The sequence below is a fragment of the Hipposideros armiger genome, unplaced genomic scaffold, assembly GCF_001890085.2.
Source record: "Hipposideros armiger isolate ML-2016 unplaced genomic scaffold, ASM189008v1 scaffold_305, whole genome shotgun sequence".
Taxonomy (NCBI): domain Eukaryota; kingdom Metazoa; phylum Chordata; class Mammalia; order Chiroptera; family Hipposideridae; genus Hipposideros; species Hipposideros armiger.
In genome coordinates, this window is record NW_017731655.1 from 228,911 (window position 1) to 254,793 (window position 25,883).

Consider the following 25,883-nt stretch of genomic DNA (forward strand, 5'->3'; position numbering starts at 1 on the left):
CTCCTCTCTCTTCTTTCTCTTCTCTCTCTTCTCTCTCTTCTCTCTCTTCTCTCTCTTCTCTTCTCTCTCTTCTCTTCTCTCTCTTCTCTCTCTTCTCTCTCTTCTCTCTCTTCTCTCTCTTCTCTCTCTTCTCTCTCTTCTCTCTCTCTCTCTCTCTCTCTCTCTCTCTCTCTCTCTCTCTCTCTCTCTCTCGTTATGATATGATTTTTTTACTTGCATAGCTATTGTAGCTCCGTGGGCCTCTGTTCGTTCATTTTATCCATTCATTCTCAAACATTAACTGAGCACCTCATAGGAGGTACACTGCCAATCACTAGGTTATATCTGAAGGTGGACCAAGGAGCAGAATTTACTCCAAGCCTTTTAATGGTGGAAACGGATTTAAGAGTGCTCAATTCTGATGTTCAGGCCAACACATGCCTTATCTTGTTAGGAAAATGGACTAGTTGGGGAAATGAAGGAGGTAGTGGGAATGTGATAGGACTAGGGGGGCTGTAGTGAGGAGCTAAGGAGGTGAACAGGAGGGTGTATGTTATTTTATTCGTTTTATCTTGTTTTTAGCACCGAGTAATGGGATGGAGCATGGGGTAGCGGGGAATTACAAAGGTCTACATACGTGTTGATGAGGAGTTTAAACTTCTTGAAGCTAGTGTGGACCTGTGGTAGTACGTAAAACCTTGGATTTACGTGAATCGCTTGAGTTTCAAGATAGATGGCATTCTTGGCATAGCCTTTGCAAGGCTTTAAGGAAAAGGAAGCTAGTGAGGTTCAAGTCCAAGGACAGTAGCACGTTCGTTATGCAGGAAAGAACCCACCCCTCCCCCGGCTCTTTCACACAGCCCAGAAGCCAAAGGGCCCAAGTTGCTTTGCATATGGTTATTTCACTTTCTGCATATTGTCATTTGGAAAATGGAATTGTAAAGAGCCCTGATCACCCATGATTTGTGTAACCTGGCCTGTGGTTACATCTGAAACTCATACAAACATTGAAACAGTTCCAGGTGCTTCCTCACTCCCTTCTGTAGTCTTCCATTTCTCTGGGTAGTTGGGGGTGGGGTGGGGGGAGGTGGTTCCTTGAAACCATTGTGTGGATCATGTACCTACAATATGCTAGTGTCCTAGACGGTGTGACAACATAGCTCACTTATGCAGGTAATCTTACGGAACACAGTGGATCTTAGCCAGCATAATCTTTGTCTATTTAGTAATTAGATGTAGAGGAGTGGAGCCATTTTTACATTTAATTTTCCTCCCTGTGAAAACTTCTGTATCAATTTACAGTTTTGCATCTTAACTTCTGAGGCAGCCTGAGATAGGTGGATACTGAAAAACACACACAAACCCACTTTTAAAATAAAAGAATGTTCTGCAAAGGCCTTGTTTATAGAAAATAAGACACACTTGTTTTCTATTTTTACTTAATGACAGCAGTCATTAAAATCCTCATAGTAACTAATCAAAACTTTCATTTTGAAATATGTCAGGGCTCATTTTTGTCACTATTACAATTCCTGAAGAACTTACGGAATATTTTTGGTATGTCTTGGGAAATCCTTGGAAACCTTGCATTACAGAGGTGTGTGTATGGGTGGTGCTTCTTAGCTATTTGCCAAATGAAAGCCATTCTCTTTTGGTAAAAGTTGGGATCTGTAGATTGATGATAGTTTTCCTACAGCATGGTGCTAAAAGGCCTAGGTTATTTTATCCCAAAAGATACATTATGCAAGTTCAAGTAAGGAAAGACAATGGAAGTATATAATGTCTTGTAAAATTCTTATTTATTTATTTTTTTGCTCTTTGTAGAACTTATGCACATTTACTACTTATTAAAGGGGAAGCACAGCTCTGAATGTCCTAAAAAAGAAAAGATGTAATTGGGTGTCACCACGGTCAGTCATCCATGTTATGTTAAGAAGGTGTCAGCTCTCCTTGCCCTTTCAGAGCTGTGAGTATATGATGTCCCGAATTTGACTTCAAAGCTCATTTTATTTGACTTTCATAGTTAGAATTTTTCTTGCTCAATCTTTTGCCATCTCACTGATAGAGGGTTTAGAAGTTGTGCATAATCTTTTTCTTAGTTCTTTCTTGACTAAGAAATTAAAGATACTTGTTGAAAAATAGCCTTTATGGGTTGATTTCTCTTTTGGATTTTTGAGCCAATATACAACAAACTAGTCAGGGCTTAGCAGAGAAAAAGAGAGTACCTGGGAAGTTTGGCCCCAAATTTCTGAATTGGGATAGAGTAATGTAAAGAAACATGACCGGTCTTGATTTTACACAAAGTCATTTGAACATGTGTTTATTTCCACTCCTTCATATACCCACCCAAAGGCACTGAAAATGTATAGCCACACAAGGGATAAATGAATGCAAGAAGAGGTAGAGCAGATAAAATATATCAACAAAACTCTGGAAGAAAGAAAGGAGTGCTAGCTAACCAATCAGATATAACAGGCCCAAGAAAGTGTAAACATCAGGCTTCAGGGAGAATAGTTGTGAAGAAGCTAGTTGATTGGTCATAGGACCTTGGAAAGGTTCAGGGTAATTCTGAAGGTGGGATAGACAGAGAGCTGAAAGGACAACTGGTTGACACCTTCAAAGGAACAGGTAGGCTCCCAGGTCACTGTCAGACCTCTGGAGAGGCTTACTCCTGGTTCAGGAGCAGCATAGCGGCTGGCCAGCTGAAATGCCCTCTGGCAATGGAGGAAAGAGGAGCCACACTGCGTTTTGAACGGTGAACTCCTTAGCCTCTAAGGTAAATTCAAGGAAGTTTCTTTACTTTTCAAACGTGTACATATAAAGCACCAGTTAGTTCGTCTATGATTGAGAAGTTGGAGGACACGTTGAAAGGAAATCTACCTTGTGAATTGGGACTTCAGATTGAGTTTGTTTTGTGTTTTTCCTGCTGGCGGAATTGGAAAAATATACACTTTTCCAGTTTAGACAAGTTCTACTTGTGTGCCATTGCCGTTTCTTAGAAAACTGTTTATCAGATTAAATAAGATTCAAAAGAATCTCTGAACCCTCACAAATCTGAGATGTGTTGGCTAAAGGCTCTGTCTAGACAAATGGAGGCTCAACGTAGGTCAAAATTAGCTGTGTGGAGGTATATTTATTACAATTAGCAATTATGTGTATATATGTATAGAAAAAGTATATATGCACGTGTTCATGTAGGTTTATATGTACTATTAAGATACGAAACTCTATTTCAGGCCTGTGCTTATGTGTATAAAAGAATCAAGTGTAACAACTAACTTCTAGGTTGTACTGGGAACAAGCCTTCAGAAGTTGATGCAAGTTTCTAGGAGTTTGAAAGCTTGGTTCTGACCTTTTAGACGGAATTGCAATATAGATTATTGAATCACAGATTATATAACTTGAATAGAGCTTTGATTTTTCTCATTTTACTAACAAGGAACCTGAGATCAAAGGTATTAACCTCTTACCTAACTGAGTTTCTAAAAGGAAATGTTGCTCTAAAAAAAGAATCACGTGAAAGTGGTATTGGCAAGGGCATAAAGCTCTGACAGTTAAGTTGTAAAATCCACTCACAATTGATCAACTCATACATCCAGATTTTACTGTGTAAAAAAAGTATTTTCAGATCTGAAGTAGGACGTAAAAATTCCTGCCATTAATCTAACTTTGGTTGCAAATATCTGAGAGAAAGTGTCATTAAGGAGAGTTAGACAACCTGAAATAGCTAAAGAGATTAAAATGACAACCACAACAAAAGCAAGTTACAAATGCCAATTTTGGCCTTGCTTATTCAGATTCTTAGTGTTGGTGGTGGGCTGGGTGGAGGTGGGACTTTCTCTGCTAATACGTACATTTGAGGTCGTACATTTGAGGTCGGGCACAGCCTTCCACACAGCTCCCGAGGTTTCTCCAGTTCTAGGTGGAGGACACTGCGTAAGATAACTGTTTCCCTGATATGGTTCCATGCTCATCAAAAACCTTATTATAAATTGGCTTCCCATACATAGCTTCTGTAGATGGGAAATGTGCTGTAGCACAGATGAAAAGCATTCTAGACCTTGTGGTGGTGATGTATATTAAAATATTGGCATTCTAATTCATGTTTCAGTCCCTTTTTAGTTTGGTTAATATGAGTTAGGCTTCTTGAGTCTGATTAACTCTACATGAATTTGAAAGAAAAAAAAAAAGTCTGTTTTGTCCATTCACATGTGTTTGCTGTGGAAGCTCTGGATTTTGTGATTGTGATTGGGTTGTTTTCTTGTCTTATCATTTGGAAAATCAACGGGAGTCCATTTTTAGTTAGTGTTTAAGACTCCATGCTATGTTTTTCAATGTGTTAACTTATGGATTATACATAATTTTCTGTTTTCTCCTTTCGGTTTTGTTTTCTTGTGCACTTTAAAAACTTGTTCTGTCCTCTATGTCTGAAAACCACTGCTAATTGCTTTGAACAAGATAGGATAGAAATCAATACATAAATGTTAAAAATGAGCAATGTCCATTGCTTGAATTAAGCTGAAAATAGGGATAGAGCAGGGAGGACAGGAGAAATGTTTAGAAGACAGGAATTGACAGGTTTCAGTGATTAATTGGATTAGGGATTCCGAAATAGAAAGGCATTTAGGATGCTTTTAGTTGAGTGATTGCTCAGATATATGAATTTAACTTTTAAAAAAATTGTCTTAATGCCTCATCTATAAAAGGGTCAAGTCTGAGTCAAGGGAAGCAATAGCACTATATTTTGTACAAAGAATACAATAGGACTATGTTTTGTATAGATCAGATGATTCCAGATTTGTGTTAAACTCCCAGTGGGCCCCCAAGGGGCTCATTCATCACAAGAGATAAGACCAGGACCAGTAGGCTGGGCGTGACAACTCGGTCTTTATGGGTCACAGTAAGGAGACCTGACATTGTGAAGACCATCAGAAGCCAGCCCTTTTACACAAATTCGGTATTTTGCTGCTAAAATATCATGGCGGGTATGGAGAAATGGAAACCTATAATACATTAGGGCTACAGTACAATCCAGAGGCCTAACTTCCATGAAGACCTTGGAGACAGTGACCTGCAGTTGCCCCTATCCCTTGGGGCCAAGCTTTGCAGCCTAATTGAGAGCATTTCAGAGGTGTTAATGGGCCCAATTTTCCATCTGTTGTTTTAAAAAACATTTGTTTAAATCTTTCAACTGATCTTATTAAACTATCTGAGCATTCCTGTACATATTTATGTTGTTCTGGGAGAAAATAACATCTGAGCTATTATATTTCTTCCTCAAAATGTCTGTGGGTGTAATGGAGCTTGAGGTTAGTTTTGTATTTGCCTGTGGAATGTGCTAGGAAGGAAATACTCCGGAGAACTTGATAAAATCCGGCTCTAGGGGGTTCAGTGTGGACTTGCCTTTAGCTAAGGAGGTCAACCAGATCCATTTAGTCAGCTAATATTTGTTCAGTAGGCACTGTGTGAGGTACTTAAGGTCTTTCTCACTTTCATGATTCTGCATTATTAAATTTTAATACTGTAAAAGGCTCTTAATTCTATAACTAGAAAAGAATGTGGATAAATCCTCTGAATACAAACAGTATTTATAAAGGCTGGCAAGTGCTGAGAATATGCTTGGTTGCTGAACAAAATAGCATAATAAGCCCATTATCTCTTAAGAATGGTCTGAAATGGTGGTTTCCAAACTTTTTTATTGTGATCTGTTATAAGAATTATACTTTACATCATGACTCAATGACAAACACATACTTAAATATATAAATGCACACATATTTGAAAGAATTTCATAAACACAACCTATCCTTACTATTTGCTATGCATTCTAGTTTTTCTATTAACTTTCATTTCATTTACTCAAAAATATTAGTCTAAACTTACTAAATTGATTTTATGACACGCTAATGGATCCTAAAATATGCAGTTTGAAAAACACAGGTTTAAAACACTTTTCTATTTAGAGCTTCAAACAATTGTGTGAAATAGCTAAGGCCACAAGTTTATCAGTTTGTAATTATTTACATCTACTTTGCTTTATGTTTGATAGAACACAGAAAATTATTTTATCGCTATTTTAAGGCATTCCAGTAAAGTTGGAATTTACCTTTGAGAGTTCATTCATTAATTCATCAACTCGTTCAACAGATATTTGAAGGACTGCTCTTTGTCAGGCAATGTCCCATCACCTTTCTCTCAATTAGTCTATATTTTAACATTTAATTTGACATAATTTTGATCAGAAAACAGCAATGTTGTGTCTTTAAAAATTGCTTTTAACTTATTTTTCTCTTAGAGTATAGAGTGAAAAGCAATGGATGTGAATAGCTTAAGGTAGAAATTAAGCTCTTATTGAACAATCCTGCTCATTAATGTAGTTGAACATGTTTTTATAATTTCTCTATCTTAAAAACAATAGCGTGATGTTGTATTAATAAACAACTGAAATATTTGATTAAAAAGTTCTTTTCTGTAAATAAACTTAAGAGCAGTTTTTATTCCTTTCTAATCATTTAAGCTTTCTCTTCTCTATTCATTTAACAGATATTTATTGACATATGGTCTTTGAGGTCAGGAATTCTGCTTGTCTTCATTCACTATTGTATCACCAGTGTCTAGCATAGTGCGTGGCAAATGCTAGATGCTTGATGTTTGTTGAATGGCAATGAACACATGAATGAAGGAATTATAAGAAATTTTGCTTGAATTATAAGAAATTATAAGGGGCCAGACCAGTGGCTAGTTGGTTAAGAGTTCGCACAAGAGTGCGAGCTCTGAGCAACAGTGGTTTGATGCCTGGCCCGAGCTGAGCTGCTGTTGAGCTGCCAACAGGTGGCAGGATGGCTCAGCTAAAAAAAAAAAAAAAAAAAAAAGACATTTGACTTTTTTTTTAAGATTTTATTGGGGAATTAGGGGAGAGGAACAGTGCTGGGGAATCAGGGGGAGGGAAACAGACAAGTTGCTGTCCTTTTGTTCTTCAGTCTAGTTGTGGAGGATGTTGCTTCACTGGCCCATGTTTGTATTATCATTGCGCTCTTCCTGGGTGAGGCAGATCGGTTGCCTGCCTCTGGATGGCCACTCACAGTGGCTGCTGGCTGCTCACGCTGGCTGCCAGCCACACACGGTAGCTTATGGCAGCCCACTGCAGCAGGGGCTGCAGCCTACGCCGTTGCTGGCGACTCACGGTAGCCCAGCTCCAGGTCGAGCTGTTGTTCACCATCTTAGCTGTAGAGGGCAGTGTCACTGGCCCTCATGGGGGATTCGAACTGGGGCCCTGCTGCTCAGAGATGGCGCCCCAAGCCAGCTCTTAACCAATGCGCCACTCGGCTGGCCCCATTTGACCTTTTTTTGACCACAAATGAAGCAATATTAATATATTTATCACTAATAACAGATGGAGTGTTGGAGGCACAATGATCCAGACATAATCTTTTCTCTTCTAAATGTTATTACCTCTCTTTCAGAGACGGTGCTAGTGCATTCACAGAGGCTAACGATGTGAGCTCCAAAGTCAGATTGGAGTCCATCCAGGTCCCTTCATTTTCTACCTGTGTGATCAGAGGCAGGTCACTGCCTGTGTCCTCTGTAAAATGGGAATTATAACAGTGACTTCTCTCATAGGGCTCACGCGTTAAGTAAGCTAGTGCAGGATATCGCAGGCAAATGCTCTCTACACAGTACATAGCACCTAGCAAACAATCCATACATCTTAGTTGCTGCTTCTATTAATATTACTGAACCCTTAGCAGGTGCCAAATCCTGGGGTGTAGTCTTTGCTCTCTCTGAGTTAGCAGTCTACTGAGGGAGCTGGAAAATAAACAGAATACGGTATGGTACTTGATAAGACTCTGGTGGTAAGAGTCATCTGGAAGCCAAGAGCAGTGATGCCTCACCCAGAATGGCAAGGAAAGCTTCCTGGAGGAGGTCATATCTGAATTGAAATTTGAAGAAAGAGGACTCAGCCTGGAGTGTGGATGGGGATGGGGAGTGAGAGGATGGTGTTGAAAAGCAAAGGAAGCAGCACAAGCGAAGCATGGGGGTGAGAGAGAATGTGGTCAGTATCATAAGAGGGTCATGGGCGAGACCAAGTGGTGCAGGGAGAAGTGGGCTGGAGCCAGGCCTTGAAGGGCCCTGCTTAAGAGCCAGCAGGGGGTTGTCTCAGGTTTGCACTTGAGGAAAATCATCGCGAAGTGGTGAGAATGGATTGTGTTGGGAGAAGATGAGAAGAAGGAGATCAGCTAATAAATTATGGGAGAGATGACTGCCTGGATCACAGCTGTGACTGTGGAGACAGAACCTTGGGAAACCTCACATTGAGGGGACGCTGAGGACCTGTCACTGTCATTTGCTAAGGACTTTGTTAAGTACAGTATAAATTCCAAACCATGTAAGTACAGTGTAAGTTCCATCGATTGTTGTATTTGCAATGAAAGGAGTGGAGGATGAATGAGCTATAGCTATAAAACAAAGAGCAACTTACACTTAGCCTTATTCCAGATACACTTAGCCTTATTCTGGATCCTGTCTCTCGCCTACGCTGATTACTACTTATTTTATTCTTTGGTGTTCTGTGGATTATTGCATTGTCTTTGTTTATTTGTAATTAAAATTCCCGCAGGTGTCTGACATAACATAATCCTGGCCCTTTAGAAGCCTTAGGATCTGGAAATAATAGTAAAGAATCAAACACCTTGAAACAAAACAATCAACAAAATCACGTTGCCTGGTGAAGGCTGTTTTCATTCTTGATTTTTATAGCTAACCAGGTTAATGAAGAGAGCTTCCTATGATTGTATAATCTTTGAAACTATACAGTGTTGTAAGATGTCATACTGCTTCTGGTAGATAAGACAGACCAAAGTCATTTATTCATTTAAAAGATAATGGAGTACCTATTAGGTATCAGCTGTAAAGCAATGAACAAGAGAGATTGTCCCTGCTATCATGGAGTCTGCATTCTAGAAAGTGGAATGTTGTATTCATGAAAAATGGTAAAAAACATTTTTTCTTCAAGTATTTTTTGGCATAAGATGGTCGTGTAGGAAAATAAGGTTTAATGTATCTGTATATCAGATATCTTTCTGATTTGTTTCCCATATTATGAGAGACAGTGTAGAGTGCTATGAGGATTACAGGAGTTAGAACATGACTAATGCTTAAAACATAGTGCTTATGGCTTGCCTGGGCCTCCAGCCTCTTCACGGGCTCATCTCCTCCTTGCTCTCAGAACTTGACTCCATGTCCTCCCAGCCCCTCAGGACCTTGTCATGGCCTTCACTTGAATCAGCCCTCTCTCCCTCCCTCCAAACCTCTTTGCCCATTTTTCTGCCACTCCCCACATGGATTGCACAGCAAACTCAGCTTCCTTAGAGAGCATCATCTTAGACTTTTCTCTGCTGGTCCTGGAGTTTGGACATCTTCACAGCACTTGGTCACAGCTTGCAATTGTTTGTGGGTGTTGTTATTTGTTTCATCTGTGAGCGCTGTGAAGGCAGTGGCTCTTTCCATTGTGTGCTTAATGCTGATCATTTATTTGGTGCTCAATAAATATTTGTTAAAGGAATAAAAAGACAGTGTGCCTATAAAATAGCACTTGGTTTTGTTCGTCAGTGTAGCATTGTTATAGCCACAAGCAGAATAGGGTTTTGGGTTATGGGAAGGGTTTGTTCAATAATGAAAAGTACGAGATTGATAATTATTGAGTAAAGCAATCCAATGTTTTTATTTGTTTGTTTTTTTCAATAAAATAGAGTTAATTTCATTACTTAGTAATTTCATGGCCCCTCTTTCAATCTCTTTGAAAATGTGTTTAAGATGTTTAACTATATAGCCTGAACATATAGAATCTCGTAGGCTAAGAATTCTATTAAATTTTAAAGTGACCTTTATTCAAGTTGATAACATGAGTCAGAGAGAGTTTTCCTGGTTTGGGCCTGTGGGCTGTGGAACATTGAGTCTGCAAAGTCATTATCCTCAGCACTGGTGCTCAAAAGCAGTCTACCGAACTGCTGTAATGCGGTCATCACTCAATGTACGTGTATATCAAAGGTCTTTCATTAGGAAAATGTTCTACTGCGAGCAAAAACATTGTTTTATATTTTGTATCTGACTTAACAGGTTGATTCCTTCAATTTTATATTTCATTAAATTGTTTTTCCCATTTGATTCAAGCCTGCTTTATATTTATACCAATTTATTATTATAATTTCCCTATTTAAGCTACAGTATATCACCTTGATGTAGGCAATGTTTGTGTTAGTTATCCAGCTTTGTGCCAATTCAATGAACTTCCTGAAAGAGGTAGGATTTGGAATTTAAAAATGCTTTGAATTGCTCCTATTCTATGAGAAAACATTATTTGGAAAAATCAATTTAAAAACATATTCATGTTACATTTTTTCTTAATCTATTGATTAAAATTGTTATTATTCAAATTTAACTTTAAAGTCAGAAATCTCCAATATCTATCTATATACCATATATATCTGTATTTCACACTACATATTATAAAATACTATATTTATATCTATGCGTTTCTATCTGTAATGTGACATATTCACTGATTGTTTTTTGTCAACTTATTTACTAGATTTGCTAAAAATGCATAAAACTGATTTAGTTATTAACTTCAGTTTTTTTGGTTTTTTTTTTAAAGATTTTTATTGGGGAATTGGGGGATGGGAACAGCACTGGGGAATTGGGGGAAGGGGAACAGACAAGTTGCTGTTGTTTTGTTCTNCTGGGGAATTGGGGGAAGGGGAACAGACAAGTTGCTGTTGTTTTGTTCTTCAGTCTAGTTTGGAGGACATTGCTTCACTGGCCCAAGTTGGCACCATCATTGCGCTCTTCCCCGGGCGAGTCAGATCAGTCACTGGCTTCTGGACGGCCGCTCACTGCGGCTGCTGGCTGCTCACGCTGGCTGCTGGCTACACACTGTAGCCCATGGCAACCCACTGCAGCAGGGGCTGCAGCCTACGCCGTCCCCGGCGACTCTCGTAAGCCCAGCTCTAGGTTGAGCTGTAGTTCAGCATCTTAGCTGTAGAGAGAAGTGTCACTGGCCCTCATATGTGGGATCCGAACCGGGGCCCTCTGGCATCCCAAGCGAGTTCTTAACCAATATGCCACTCGGCCGGCCCTAACTTCAGTTTTTAATCTATGAAGATATACTAGTACTTGCTGAAAATTCAGTTTTATAGTTTCAGCTTAACTTTAGTTGTATAAGAATCAATTTATGTGAAGCATGTACATACTTTCCTTTTAGAGTATGTTGGATAAAGGACATTGTCGTGGCAGTAACTAGAGAGAACATGGAAACAATGAAGGGTATTATTCAGAGGTACCAGCATCAACGCATCTCACTAGTCGAAGCTGGAGTGACACGCCACAGGTCAATATTCAGTGGACTAAGGGCACTGGCCATGGGTCAGCCGGATTCTCAGCTCTCTAAACCAGAAGTCGTGATTATCCATGATGCTGTGAGACCTTTTGTTGAGGAAGACGTCCTCCTTAGAGTTGTTACAGCTGCTAAGGAACACGGGGTAAGTATTTATACTTCTGAGAATGGATAAAAAGGGCCAAACAGAGTGGTTCGTTTGCTGAATTTTGATGGGACTATATTTAAATTTGTCAAGTTACTTAAAATGGGCATGGTAACCTAAAGATGTTAGGGTAATTTGTTTCAGGAAGTTGATAGCATTGTAGATTGTGAGACTTTTCTGGACTTTATCTTTTGCTATAGTCATTTATCATCATAATGTAATATGAGCTGTTTGGAGAAGAATGTAGTAATAATGTCATTAGAGTTTGGATATGAATGGACCTTAAAGGAATGAAATGAAATATGCAGTTATCTAAAAATCTCTTAAGAAATCACTCAAAAGTCATATATATAACTAACAAAACTCTGGCTCACTGCTATCAATTTTTATCTTTTTAGTTTTCAGAAGTGGTTTATTTTCTAGCCAAACATCCGGGCAAGTTTTTCATACCCGCCCCTTAAAGTGAGTCATCTTAAGATGACAAAATTCTGTTTTCATTTCTATTTCACCAAAATAAACACAGAATTGCAAAAGGCCTATTGTAATCTGTAGAACATCTTCCCCCCCCCCTTATATTACCGTGTAAAATTCTATAAATAATGTAGTAGATATTAAACTTAAGTTTGCAGTCTAAATTTGAGAGTTAGTGAAAGAAAATATTGCACAGACTTGATAAAGTATAATAGAAGTAATTTGTAGAGTCTGACAGATTTTGCCCCAATTCTCAGTCTTTCTAATTATTAGTGGCACAGTGTTTCTCTATCTCTTTGGGCCTGTTTTCCTTACTTGTACAAATACAGATGCAAATACTTGTAAGGTTGTTTTTAGGATAGAATGTTTACATGTTAACTGTTTGCTAAAAGTTAAGTACTTAAAACAGGTATTATTTAAAGAGGAATTATAACATCTAAGTAATCGAGTTTCCTCCCAGGATGGTAGGCCAGCAGAAGGAATCATTTAAGCCTTCCTAGCCATCTGAAGGCCAGAAAGTTCAAAAATGTTCATCTGGGAAAGACAGCCTATGACTTCTCCTATGTTGACTAAAGGTATTTGTGTCATATAGTCAGGAAATTGTCCCAGATTTCATCTCGTCTTCCTACATTATGAATTTATTTAATTTTAGACATATGTAAGAATTCTATAGCTTAGATGAAACATTTGATTTTTCATCTTTAAACATGACTTCTCAATGGTATTTTGATGTAGTAAAAGCTGTGGTCCAGGAGCATGTGACTACAAGACATTCTCATGGTTCTTGTGCTTCACCTGTGACCCCATCCTTTTCTCCAGGCTCCTCAACTGTGGCAGAGGCAATATCAATATGAAAAGTTACAAGGGTGGTGAGGAGAAATAAAGGAGCAAAGGATTTATAACTTTTTGGAATTTGAGTGAAATTTTACAAATTTGAAAAAGTCCCCAGAGACGACTGTGTAATTTGGACAGATAGAAATTCAATGCATATTAAATACACATAAAAGTAGAACTCTTTGCCTGTTACCTTTGGAAAAATATCACTCAAGCTCACTATAAAATTAATACACAGTTGGAATTTAGATATTGAGTATTAGATTTGAGAGAGATTATTGCTAAGAGATTGTCTATAAAGTGATTCTTTTGGGAGTATGTCTAAAAAGGCAAAAGAGGCCTTTTATCTCGCTCCACTTAATATGCTAAGAATATCATGGTTTAACAGGTAACTTCATAAATATATTAAAATGTATAGCAATTAGTGTTTTATGTTTGCAGATTTGTTGGAATTTCTTTTAGACTCTTTCTAATTTTAACCGTGTTAATCAGAATGTTATTTGTAAGATTCAATCACATTATGCATTTTAAATAAAACTAATGAATTGTATTATATTTCAGTGAAATCTGTGAAACTTTCTGATTACATTAAGAAGCTGGTTTAAAGCAAAAATTTTACAACTGAATTGTTTTAAATTAAGCTTTAGAAACCTGGTCTCTTAAAATTACTGTATTGTTTCTGATGGTGTTAAGGTATACTTTTCAAAAAAGTATAAAATCCTGGGTTTTATACAGACACAAGATGAGCATGAATTAAGGATTTCGCTTAACTCAATGAGTGAACAAGACAGATGCTATAATCCAGAGAAACGCAAATTTGTATTGGAATAAAGGAAAGTTGAGATGAATTCACAAATAGACAAAACTGCTTTGCCAAGGTGGTGGTGGCGGGGAGATGTCAATCGGACCTACATTAGACAGAAATTATTTGCATATTTATAGGCAAAGATGATTTTGCACTTCTATCAGTTATCTAGAACTTGCAAGAGTTGTATAAGAGGCAATGAAAGGCTAGACTGAACCAATCTGGAATGTTCTAAACAATACATAGTTTGCAATATGTAGGGTCTACTCTAAACAATACATAGTTTTTCATTGCAGGCACTCAATAATATAATTTGCTTGTTCAAAATTTCCTTGCAGTGATTAGGCTAGTGATCCAGTAGCCTCAGGAAATCCAGGAACTACTTACTGCCAACTCTCATACTGTTCTAATCATAAAAACATAAATGCAATTAATTGAGACTTGTACTAGTAGTTGAAGTTCTTACATTGGTGGAAAGTATCGGCATCTTTTAGAACCTCTGGCCAATAAATTGCAAAAGATTGGCCTTAATCAAATGCTCTCCCAAGGCAAGAAAAGGGTGATGACTTTGCTTAGTCAAAGCCACTTCAGAATTTGTTTTCCATGTATTCCTTTGAACTCACTCTCCTTTGTTCTCTTAATTTGCATCCAATGGACTCTGACTAATTTTCTTGTTTTTTTTTTTTTTTTAGTTTTTAATATTCAAGCTCTACCAAAAGGTCCCTTTCAGATAAATCATTTTCTAAGTAAGCTAGATATGGGATCAGCCCCATAGCGGGGCATACGTGCTAAAGATAACTCTGATATTTTAACAAGCCAAGTTGATGAAGATGTATTGTCCAAAATTAAGGCTGATATTAGAGTTGCCTACATACAGGAACTTGAAAGTATCACCAGGGACCAGTTTCTCTCTCTACTGTGTGTGTGCACCATTCTTGGGTTCCACAGTGGTGAGGGGACCTCAATGGGAACATCAGTGAAATCCTTTTAGGGTTATTTATCCTCATTCTTGGTGATAGTTTGGGTATAAAATTCTAAGACTACAGGTATTTTTTCCCCAGACTTCGAAAATATACTGTCATTGTTTTCTGGCTTTTGTTCAGCTATTGAGAAGTCTTCTAACCAGTATAATTGAATCCTTTGAAAGGAATCTGCCTTTTCTCTTTGGTTCATATAAGATATGAGATAATTTATTTTTCATAGATATTGTGCATGTGTCTCTATGGTGCATCTAGGTATGGATTTCTTCCCCTCTGCCCCCCTTGCTTTGGATTTATTGTCCTTTATGAATTTTAGGATTCGTATATTTTTTATAAATTCTGGAAAATTATCAACCATTACCTTATTGAATATTGACTCTACTCCGTTTCCTACCACACAGCTTTTCTTTCCTCTCCTATGGATCATTATGTGTATGATTGACCTTCTTATCCTGTTCTCATGTCTCCTAACTTTTTTCCACTTTCTATCTCTTTTTGTGGGCTGCTTCCTAGGTAATTTCAGTGTTCTATTTCATTCATTCTTTAGCTCTACCTAACCTCACATTTAAGGATTTAAAAAAAAGAAAATTCAATTTCTAAGAGTTTTTTGTTTGGTCCTTTTTCAAATGTGATTGATCTTCTTTTTCTTATGTTGCTGATTTTATATCTTTCAATATTTAAATCTAATTTGGCACAATGCATTTGTGTGCACCCAGTTTAACTCTCACAGACACACTGTTATTCTCCAAATTTCTGTCTCAGGCCCAGATCTCTCTCTCTCTCTCTCTCTCTCTCTCTCTCTCTCTCTCTGTCTCTCTCTGTCTCTCTCTCTCTCTCTTTTTTTAGCTGAGCCATCCTGCTACCTGTTGGCAGCTCATCGGCAACTCAGCTTGGGCTGGGCATCAAACCGCTGTTGCTCAGAGCTCAAACTCTTGAGTGAGCTCTTAACCAAGCCACTCGGCCAGCCCGATATCTCTGTTTTGAATTCCAGGCCTTTTACATTCAACTTTCAACTGAACAGAACCACTTAAATTTGCCATTTTCAGTATCTGTGGAATCATGGGCAGGTCAGAATTCATTCATCTTTCATGATCCCTTTCCTTGACTTTTATCCTGTTGGTAAGAAGGAGTCATTGGTTTTCAGCAGGGTATAACATAATCAGATTTGAATTTTAGAAAGATGAGTGTGTGTGTGTGTGTGTGTGTGTGTGTTTGTATGTAATCCCTTTGGATTTGCAGCATGACTATATTTATCAATGATTAATAGCACTTTGGAAATTCTTAAATTTAATATGTGTGCATCAGCAAGAATATACTTTCCCACTACTCGGTTTTACTACTTTATGCAGTAGATTCCAGAATCTGGATGTTCTGCATGTTCTAAAATAGATATGGGAAATCTGTTGGCCGATAGTTCACTCTGGATTTGGAAATTGGACATTAGATAGAAGTGACCATGGCTAATAATTGCTTGTACTAGATCTACATTGGGTATTTTTGATCATGAGCAAATGCACTGAAGGTCAGGGTTTAGTCCTGGGTGGGGTTCAGGTAATGAGCTCTCCTAGGTCACTGGACCTTTGTGTCATTATCTATTGGAGAGACACTGGTATTGATTTAAGTCCTATCTCTAAAGCAGTAGTTTTATTTGTGAGAAAGCAGTTAGTTCTGATTCACTGGGAAATTTTAGGCTTTGAGAAAGATTTAAATGCCCAGGGCAGGTACTGAACTATTCCCTGACTGCTGTGGAATGAGGTAAAACTTGATCTGTTTCTGATGCTGGACAAGATACTGTGTGAAAAGCTTTTGTTTTGATTCATTACTTGAAACTATCTACCCCTGTATATCTGTCTATGAATTACTTTCAAATGAAGTTGGAGAATGGGTAGGTCAACGCAAGGTGAGTATATCTAGAGGTTAAAGTGGAATAAAGTGTATTACATATCCAAGTGTAATATTCCTCATTATACTAGATTTAAGGTAAATGGTATTAGTTTAACTTCCAGGAATTAATTGAAGTTTAGTATCTAAAATGGTGGCCTCCCTATTCCTTTTTGCTGCATAATCACTTTTAGGGTGCTTTGTAACTGGGACAGAGGTTTTTCTAAAATACCTATATTTCTATATTGCAAAAATAGTAATTTATTTTAATTTGTCAAAAACGGAGATTGGAAGTATTATTCTATTATAAAAATATTCAAAATCTCATAATTGCTAATGATTAGCTTTGAAGATGTAATTCTGTAAATATTTCTTAAGTAGCCTTTCAATAAAGACAGTTCAGCTAACCCCAATTGTAATTGCAAGGTCGGAGGATTTCTGTTGAACATTGTCATAATTAGCTTGGATGAAGATGCCGGAGGAGGAATATGTGTTAGCACCTGCTATGTGGATGGATAATAAGTATTGTTCAATTTTGCTTTTATAAGTGAACAGTGGAGGTGGGTTCATTATCCCACATTGTATGATTTGCATTTCCATGCATTGACATGTGGAAATACTTTGATAGATTAGCTTGAGGGGCAAGTAATCACTGTGGTTAAGCTTCAATTCAGGGCTTATTATGCTAATTCCCAAAGAGAGAGCACATTTGATAACTTGGTTATCATGCTTCCCAGATCGCTGTATTTGGGAGGCAACTAATCGACTTTGTCCATACTTGTGTCATGATTTTGATGCTTTGAATTTCAAGATAGACCATTGAAGTGAGGATTCATTGCTTGTTTATTTCTCAACAAACGTCCCTTACCATGGAGATAGCTATGATACATGTCTATTGGCATTAACATCTTTCTTCTATATCTGTTTAGACCAGATAGCTGGGTGGATGGTATTCAGAGAAATGTAGGGTCAGCAAATGCGTGATTTTTCACTTGTGACCCTTTTCATGGGCCTTTTGTTTGGTAAGACTCCTGACGCTGGTAGTCACCTTGTGCTTTCAATTCTCTTCATATTGGACTCCTTTCTTCTTGATCTTTTGGCTTCCATAGCCAAGAAACAACTTATCCTTGGAATTTACCCATCCTGCCATAATAACATCTCAAATATGGATGATTTCTGCTCTTGAGAAGTTAGTTTTAAGTAGTTAAAAATGAGAGTCCATAAATACATGTTTTAGACATTTTCTTTTTAAAAATACTAAAAACATGCAGAGAATTTTGTACACCTTCAAATCTACCACATGCTATAATAAATAGAACTTTACCCATCACTTTGGAACTGTGTCTCTGCCCTGATCTTATTTACGCCTCCCAAATGGATAAACATTACCTTGACCTTGGTTTTTTTTATTGTTCTCTTACTTTTCTTTTCAGTTTTGTGGTGTGTATTCCTAAACAACATTTGTTAGGTTTTTATGATTTTTTTATACTTTAGTTTTTTGAAGCATAATCGACATATAATGGACATGTTTGTATGATTTTTTTCTTATGTTTTGCATATATCTTGACAGTATTTATTTTTTGCACAGTATATTTGGGGAAATGTATTCATGTGACTCTGTGCAGCTATACATCATTCATGATCACTGCTTATCACAATTCATCTATTTACTGTTGATGGATATTTGTTTTCTTTATTTTTTGCCAATGCAAACATTGCTAGCATGAACATTGTCATGCATATCTTCTGGTGAACATGTGCAAGGATATTTCTAGAGTCAAGGTATAGCAGGTTATCAGCTTTACCAAATGCTGAATTATTTTCAAAACTTGTATCAAATTACACTGTCATCAAATAGTGTATGTAACAAAAGTTGGAGTTGCCTCACATCCTCACCATCAAACTTGATTTTGTTAGACATATCTTTTTCTGATCCCATTAGTGAAAAACGCTTTCTCTTTGTGGTCTAAGTTAGCATTTTGTTAATAAATTGGACATCTTTTCATATATTTATGGGGTTTATATGTTGTCATAAATCGCCCATGTAATCCTTTTGTCCCTGTTTCTATTTTTAAAATAAATAATGATTTGTAGGAGTTATTTACACATTTCGGACACTAATTCTTTGCCAGTCATATGCTTTATGCTTTGTAACTATTTTCTCCCAGTTTATCCTTTTTTTAAGGTATAAATACTGTTTTGTAATGAACAAGCAATTTTTATTTTAATGTAGTCAGAATTACTAATGTCTTCCTTTATGGCTTTTGATTTTGTTTGGGGTCTGAGAGAGGGAGGTGGGTGCTTTGGGTCAGATTGTGGCAGGGGAGACAGTGAAAAGTGAGCAAATTTGGGATATTTTGTAGTTGAGGGGGCTTGCTGATGGATTGGCTAGGCAGTAAGGGGAGTGGAGAGAAATCAATGATGACCTTCAAGGTTTTAGGTAACAATGACTGGAAGAATAGAATAGACATTTATGTAGATGGGCAAGTCTATAGAGGAGCAGGTTTGGGGTGTGCAGTATGGGTAAGATCAAAACTTTGATGTCAATATGTTACAATTGAGATGTATATTTTAATCTGAGTGGAGATATTAAAAAAGGTATTTGAATGCACAAGTCCAAAGTTCAAGAGAAAGTCCTAGGCTGCATATATAGATTGGGAAGTTCTCACATAGATGGTATTTGAAGCCATGCAGCTTGATGAGGTCACCTATGGAATGAGAGTAGCTAGAGAAGTCTGTGGCCTGAGCTCTGGAACATTTCACTGTTTAGCATGAGAAAATAAGGATCTAGGATTTAGAGTATGGGAAGGTGAGAGGATTTCTTTGGGAATTGTTTCTGAAAAGCAAGTGAACAAATGATCTCAAGAGGACAAAGAGCTATCTGGGTTTTGGCAATGTGGGGGGGGTCACTGGTGACATTGCTAAATGTCCTCTTGTAGAGTTGTAGAGATAAAATCCTTATTGAAGTGGATTCCAGAGAGCATAGGAGAAGAGAGAAATTGGAGATATGAAGTAGTACAGATAATTTTTTCAAAGAGTTTTGCTTTGAACTTATGTGGAGAAATTTGGTTTTAGCTGGAGGAAGACATGATCAAAGCAGGGCTGATTCAATGATAGGAGATGTCACAGAATTTTTGTATATTGATGGAGGTAATCCAGTAGAGGCATAAAAATTGATGAGGCAGGAGAGAAAGACTATTGGAACAAAGAAGTACTTGAGAAGGAAGGAGGTAGAGATGTTGTCTCTTACATAAGAGATGAGAAATTTTTTGTAGTTTTTAGAGTTTAAGTTTTGCATTATTTTTGTTCAGTATATCTCTAAGTATTTTATTCTTTTTGAAGCTATTGTAATGAATTTTCTTTTAATTTCATTTTTAGATTCTTCAATTCTAGTAGATGGAAATATTGGGTTTTCGGAAAAGTCATGTCTCATGTTTGCGACAGATGGCACTAGTTCATTTTTGGATTCTAGAGTCATTGGCATCTAAGTTATTGCTATGTCATTTGACAGCTGACAGTTCTAGCTTCATTCTAAAAAAATATTGAGCGATTTGGTTGAGTTTGGAGATTTTACAACAAGTTGAAGATGGAAGACCGAACTGTGCATTTTTGCTGTATTTTACTTCCATAAAGGGAGGAACGCGTGTCAAGCTTTGAAAAGTTGCATAAAGTTTATAGTGACAATGCTCTACATGAATGTCAGTGCCAGCGATGGTTCACGAAATTCCGTGCTGGTGATTTTGATCTCAATGATGCTCCTTGGTCAGGGAGGCCCACTGAGGTTGATGATGACAAAGTAAAGGCATTGATCGAGTCAAACCCACGTTAACGACATGAGAGATTGCAAAAACATTGAACATCCGCCATTCAAGTATTCACGACCACCTGAAGAAGCTGGGATACGTAAGCAAGCTCAATATTGGGGTTCCACATGAACTCAAAGAAGTTCATTGGACAGCACATATAAACATCTGCAATATGCTTATTAAACGTGAGGAAAACGATCCTCTTTTGAAGCGACTGATAACTGGTGATGAGAAGTGGATTGTTTACAACAATGTGGTGCACAAACCATCCTGGTCCCGATGTGATAATTCGCCTCAAATGACATCGAAAGCAGACATTCATCAGAGGAAGTTTATGCTCTCAGTGTGGTGGGACTTTAAAGGTGTCGTGTTTTTCAAACACCTACCAAGGAACCAATAATCAATTCAAATGTGTACTGTTGGCAATTTGACAGTTTGAATGAATCCATCATCCAGAAACATCCAGAGCTTGTTAATTGTAAAGGAGTTGTATTCCATCGTGACAGCGCAAGACCACACACAAGTTTGATCACCCATCAAAAATTATGGGAGCTTGAATGGGATGTGTTGCCACACCCACCATACTCACCTGACCTTGCACCATCAGACTTCCACTTGTCTCGCTCTCTTCAAAACTCCTTGCGTTGTATAGCGTTCAATTTAGATGAGGTTGTAAATCAGCACCTTGTTCACTTTTTCGCAGATAAAGACAGGTCCTTCTATGAATGAGGAATTATGAAACTCACTGAAAGATGGCAAAAGTTTATCAAACAAAATGGGCAATATATCATTGATTAATCTTTGTTCTTTATGTACATAAATGACCTTTGAAAAACATAGACAAAATGCGTCATGACTCTTCCGACAACCCAATATAGTTGATTTTTATATATTGAACTTGTCCTCTGCATTCTTGCTCAACTTGTTTGTTAGCTCTAATAGTTTATAGTGGATTCATTAGGATTTTCTACATACAAGATCTTGTCATCTGAAAATATAGTTTTATATTTTGGGGATGCCTTTTATTAGATATTCTTGCCTAAGTTCCCTGACTAGAACTTCAAGTACAAGTGGTGATAGTGGACATCCTTCTTATGGCTTCATGTTAAAGAGAAAACATTCAGATTTTCACCATTATGTATGATGTGGGTTTTTCATAGATATCCTTTATCAGGTTGAGCAAGCTCTCTTCTGTTCCTAATTTATTGTGTGCTTTTTTTCATGAAGGCTTGTTGGATTTTGTCAAATGCTTTTTCTGCATCTATTGAGATGTTCATGTGTTTTGTCCTTTATTCTGTGAAGTTGGTGTATTAAATTGATTTTGTCATGTTGAACCCCCTTGGCATTCCTGGGATACTTCCACTTGGTTATGGTGCATAAAACTTTTTATATGTTGCCATATGTGGTTTGTTAGTATTTTGCTGAAAATTTTTGCATCTGTATTCATCAGGTATATTAGTCTATAGTTTTATTTTTTTGTTATGTCTTTGTCTGGTTTTGGTATTAGGGTAATACTAGTCTTGTAATATAAGTTGGGAAGTGTTCTTTCCTATTTTTTGGAATAGTGTGAGGAATTGGTATTTGGAAAAAACCCCACATTTTTTATATAATTACCATATTTTCCCATGTATAAGATGCACCCTTTTACGAAAAATTGGGGGTCTAAAAACTGGGTGCGACTTATACAGTGGTTGTAGATATTTTTACTTGCATTTCCCACTTTTTTACACTTGTTGTCTTTGCGATCATTGTTTTGCACTTGTTACTGGTATATCACGGTAGGTTACGTTTTGCCACGTTCTGCCCAGAAATGACTCAGAAAAGATTTTTGTGCAGTGCTGAATTCAAGTTAAAAGTGATCCAGTTTGAAAAAGTGAATGGAAATCGTGCTGCTGAACATAAGTTTGGTCCTCCTCCAACTGAGAAAACAATCTGAGACTGGCTACAGGAAGAAGAAACCCTACTGAAAACGCCACGGCAGAAGAAGGCCATGAGACGCAATATATGAAGACAGTGATTCGTCATCACACAGATGAGGACAAGCTAATGGTTGGGAGTTTTGACAGTGATGAGGAGTTGTATGAGTTTTATGACGAATAAAACTTGAGTTCAATAACTTTATGTAATACATTTTTTTTTTCAAATTTCAGGCCACCAAATTAAGGTGTGTCTTATACATGGGTAAATATGATTATCTATGAAGCTTCTGGGCCTGGGCTTTTCTTTGTGGGAAATTTATTCATTTTCGTTATTATAAATTTGAACTCTAGAAACTCTATTTAGTTTTTAAAAATATCTGTCTTAATATTAATAATAGTTTCATCATACTTTTACTTCCTAAATGATGATTTTCTTTAGTTCTTAGAACATATTTATAATAGTTGATTTGAAGTCTTTATCTAAATGTGACATCCGGGCTTTCTCACAGCCAGTTTCTGTTGCTTGCTTTTTTTTAATTTTATTTTTTTTAACTTTTGTATAGTTTACACGTTTGGTTAATTGCGTCTCAATTTTTTGATAAACTCGGTATTTTAGATAATGTATCTTGTCAATTTCAGATACTGATTCTCTCTTTTCCACGTCCCAGGACTTGTTATTGTTTGCTTAATTGTTTGCGACTTTGCGGGTCTATTTTAGTGAAGTCTTTTCCTCTACAGGGTGAAGCCTTCAATGTCACTTCTCAGAGGGCACAGTGTTGGGCATGTGTTGGGATGACAGTGGTTTTAGCAGGGCTCTCTTTGATTATCTTTCTTTGACCTCTGTTATACTGTCTGCCTCTGTTAATATCACACCCAACTGATAAGCCCCATTTTATGCCTGAATTACTCTTCTTTGGATATTGGTGGGGAGCAACAACATCAGGGCATATATTGCTCTACAGTCGGATCCAAATAAGTCCTGGCCCCTTTGCAGGGGTAGTGTTTGAGGTCAGTATTTGAGGTTTGCTCTGCTTCCAGGGGTGCTCTTGTTAGCTATCTCTTTTCCTCCTTGTCTCTGGTAAACTAGTGGGTTTACAGTTTAGCATTTTTCATTTCATGTAGTTACCAGCGTCCTCTTATTTTCTTACCATGATCATATCTTTTCTTTTAAGAGTGCACTTAGGCTTACACTTACACTCTTCCAAATAAAGTGAATTCCCTGGGGAGAGCTTTACAGCTCTCTGTTCATCGAGCCTGTCGCTGGCCTTGTGAAAAATCTCTGCACCGCTCCTTTGGAGCTGTGGGTGACCATGCTGTCTTGTTTCTTTCAGAGTGACGCCCCTCCTTCATGAGCAGGGCACTGCATGGGGGGATTAGGAGACTCTTATCTTCCCTTTTCCCCCCACCTGGTGTAAAACCTGTGCACTATGTGTGATCTGGGGCAAAGGTGATTTGGTCCCAGTATTTTCTGCCTGCCATTCCTTGGGGCAGATCCTCACCCTATAGATGGAGGAAAGGAGTCTCCAACCTCTTAGGCACAGTTGCCTGTAATTTAGCCTCTGTGACATGGAGCTGGGTGAGATGGAAAATGTTAGCATTTTGCTTCTCCCACTGGGAGCTAGGGTGAGAGGGAGGACCCCCCCCTGCCCCTTTTCGAGGCCCCCCCCCGCCTCTTTTGACATAGTTATTCTGAGAGGAACTTCAATCACACTAAACTGGGTGTGGATTGAGGGAAGAAACATCATAACTCAAGTACCACAGGCTTTCTTTGTTCTTATCAAGATTTAGTAGATTTTCTTGAATAAGTGTTTCTTAATTTGCTGAATGCCCTTAGGACAAATTTCAAAAGCTTTTAAATGGGTGTTTTTAAAAAATACTTTCCACTAGTTGTAGTTGTTTTGTGGGGAGAGAATCTGCAGAGCTCCTTATGCTGACATTTTATATGTCTCATGTTCTCTTATAAATTTTTACTTCATAATTTTCACTGGCATAAAATTGCATATAAGTCGTTGTGATGTAAATGTAAGTTTTTTTCTTAAAAAACACTGCGTGTGTATACTCATGTGCCCGTGTGTTTCTTTCCTGTCTTGTCTTCTAATCCCTGCTGATAGGTGTTGGGCTTCACCAGTTGGGCTTGTTCTACCTATGTTTCACCTACTTGGACATCATTCTACCCCTGTCAACCTCTGTCCCTTTTGCTTTTTGTGCTGAGGCTCCACATTTTTACTTGAGTCAATGGGAATGGTGACACAGTTTGTAAACTGGCTACTTGGTTCATACATTAGCTTTGATTTTTAGCCAATCACTTGGCTTTTGTAAACTAGTTCATGGATTGATTAGCTTGCTCAGATATTGATTTTAAGACCAAATTTCTTGTATTTCTGCATTGGTTTCATGTGTTGTAATCCTCATGTGATAATTATGTGAAAGATAGGACATCCATGTTAGGAGGTTTGGTTAATTGCCTACCATAGGAACTGTATTTTAAGGCTACTTCACCAAGGTAGCTGTCTGGTAATGACCTTTAAGACTATATTACAATGAGACCGTATTAAAGATAAAGTTTAGATGCATCAATTAATGAGACAGAGCTTTCATCAGAACAATTGATTTAAATGGATATTTTGCCTGAGAGAGCATTGTACTAAGGCTTTGTTTGAAGGGAACTGTTTTTCACAGGAATTAAAGCAAGACATAAATTCATTGTTACTCGGGTTGTTATTGAGTCTTATTTTGGGTATCTTAGGGAATATGTCTGTTTCCTTTAATTATCTATTGTGGAAATTAAAGCTTTGGAAGGCACACTAATTAGTAATTCATGTATAATCCATTCTCAGTGCTTTCATCATAGTTTCTCTCTTTCTCCGTCCCATATTCAGGCAATACCCAATTGTATCTTTGCATCCTTTTTTTAGTTCTTGGACTTCAGTAGCCTGTGATAAAAAGGATTTTGAACCTGTAATGAAGAAAACATTTTTACTTCTTAGTACATAGCACTATAATATGAGATTGGTTTTTGATGTGAAATGATTTGATTTACGAACCATATCTATACTTGCTCAAATACTTTCTTGAGGTATGAATAAGATCTGCTTTCAAAAATGAGATCTAGAGTTCAGAAGTTCACTTTAAAATATTCTGTAGGTGAAATAAATGTGTCATTTCCCTCTTTTTGTTTGTTTGTTATTTAGGCAGCAGGAGCAATTCGACCTCTTGTATCTACTGTCATCAGTCCATCTGCTGATGGTTGTTTAGACCATTCGCTAGAACGTGCCAGACACAGAGCAAGTGAAATGCCACAGGCTTTTCTATTTGATGTGATCTATGAAGCATATCAGCGGGTAAGAATTCTGGGTTATTTGAAAAAGTTGCTGTGTTAGGGGTTCCCAGGACCACCCCTGTATTTGGAGATTTGCTAGAAGAACTCATGGGACTCAGCATATATTTATTCTTGTGGTTAAAATTGATTATGGTGAAGTAGTGAGGATGCACAGCTGGATCATATGAGGAAGAGATCCAGGAAGAGTCTGGAGGAATCCATGTGCAGCCTTTCTTATACTCTCGCCCTCCTCTGAAGGATAACTCAAAGACTATCTTCCCCCCAGCGATGAAAATGCAGCAACATGTGTGCGATGTTTTTCCCCAGAGAAGCCCATTAGAGACTTGGTGTC

At 37.6% G+C, this 25,883-nt stretch overlaps 1 protein-coding gene across 2 annotated transcripts in view; it reads left to right on the forward strand.

The window, feature by feature from the left end:
* The window catches only part of CRPPA (CDP-L-ribitol pyrophosphorylase A), a 223,251-nt gene that overhangs the window by 1,316 nt on the left and 196,052 nt on the right, over window positions 1–25,883 (forward strand). Inside the window, exons 2-3 of one of the 2 annotated variants that reach the window (XM_019659886.1) lie at window positions 11,240–11,516; window positions 25,404–25,553. In XM_019659886.1, coding sequence (XP_019515431.1) covers window positions 11,286–11,516; window positions 25,404–25,553 — 381 coding nt within the window. In that variant the 5' untranslated portion in view covers window positions 11,240–11,285. The remainder of the gene's footprint in view (window positions 1–11,239; window positions 11,517–25,403; window positions 25,554–25,883) is intronic. The other variant, XM_019659887.1, reaches the window with a different exon arrangement.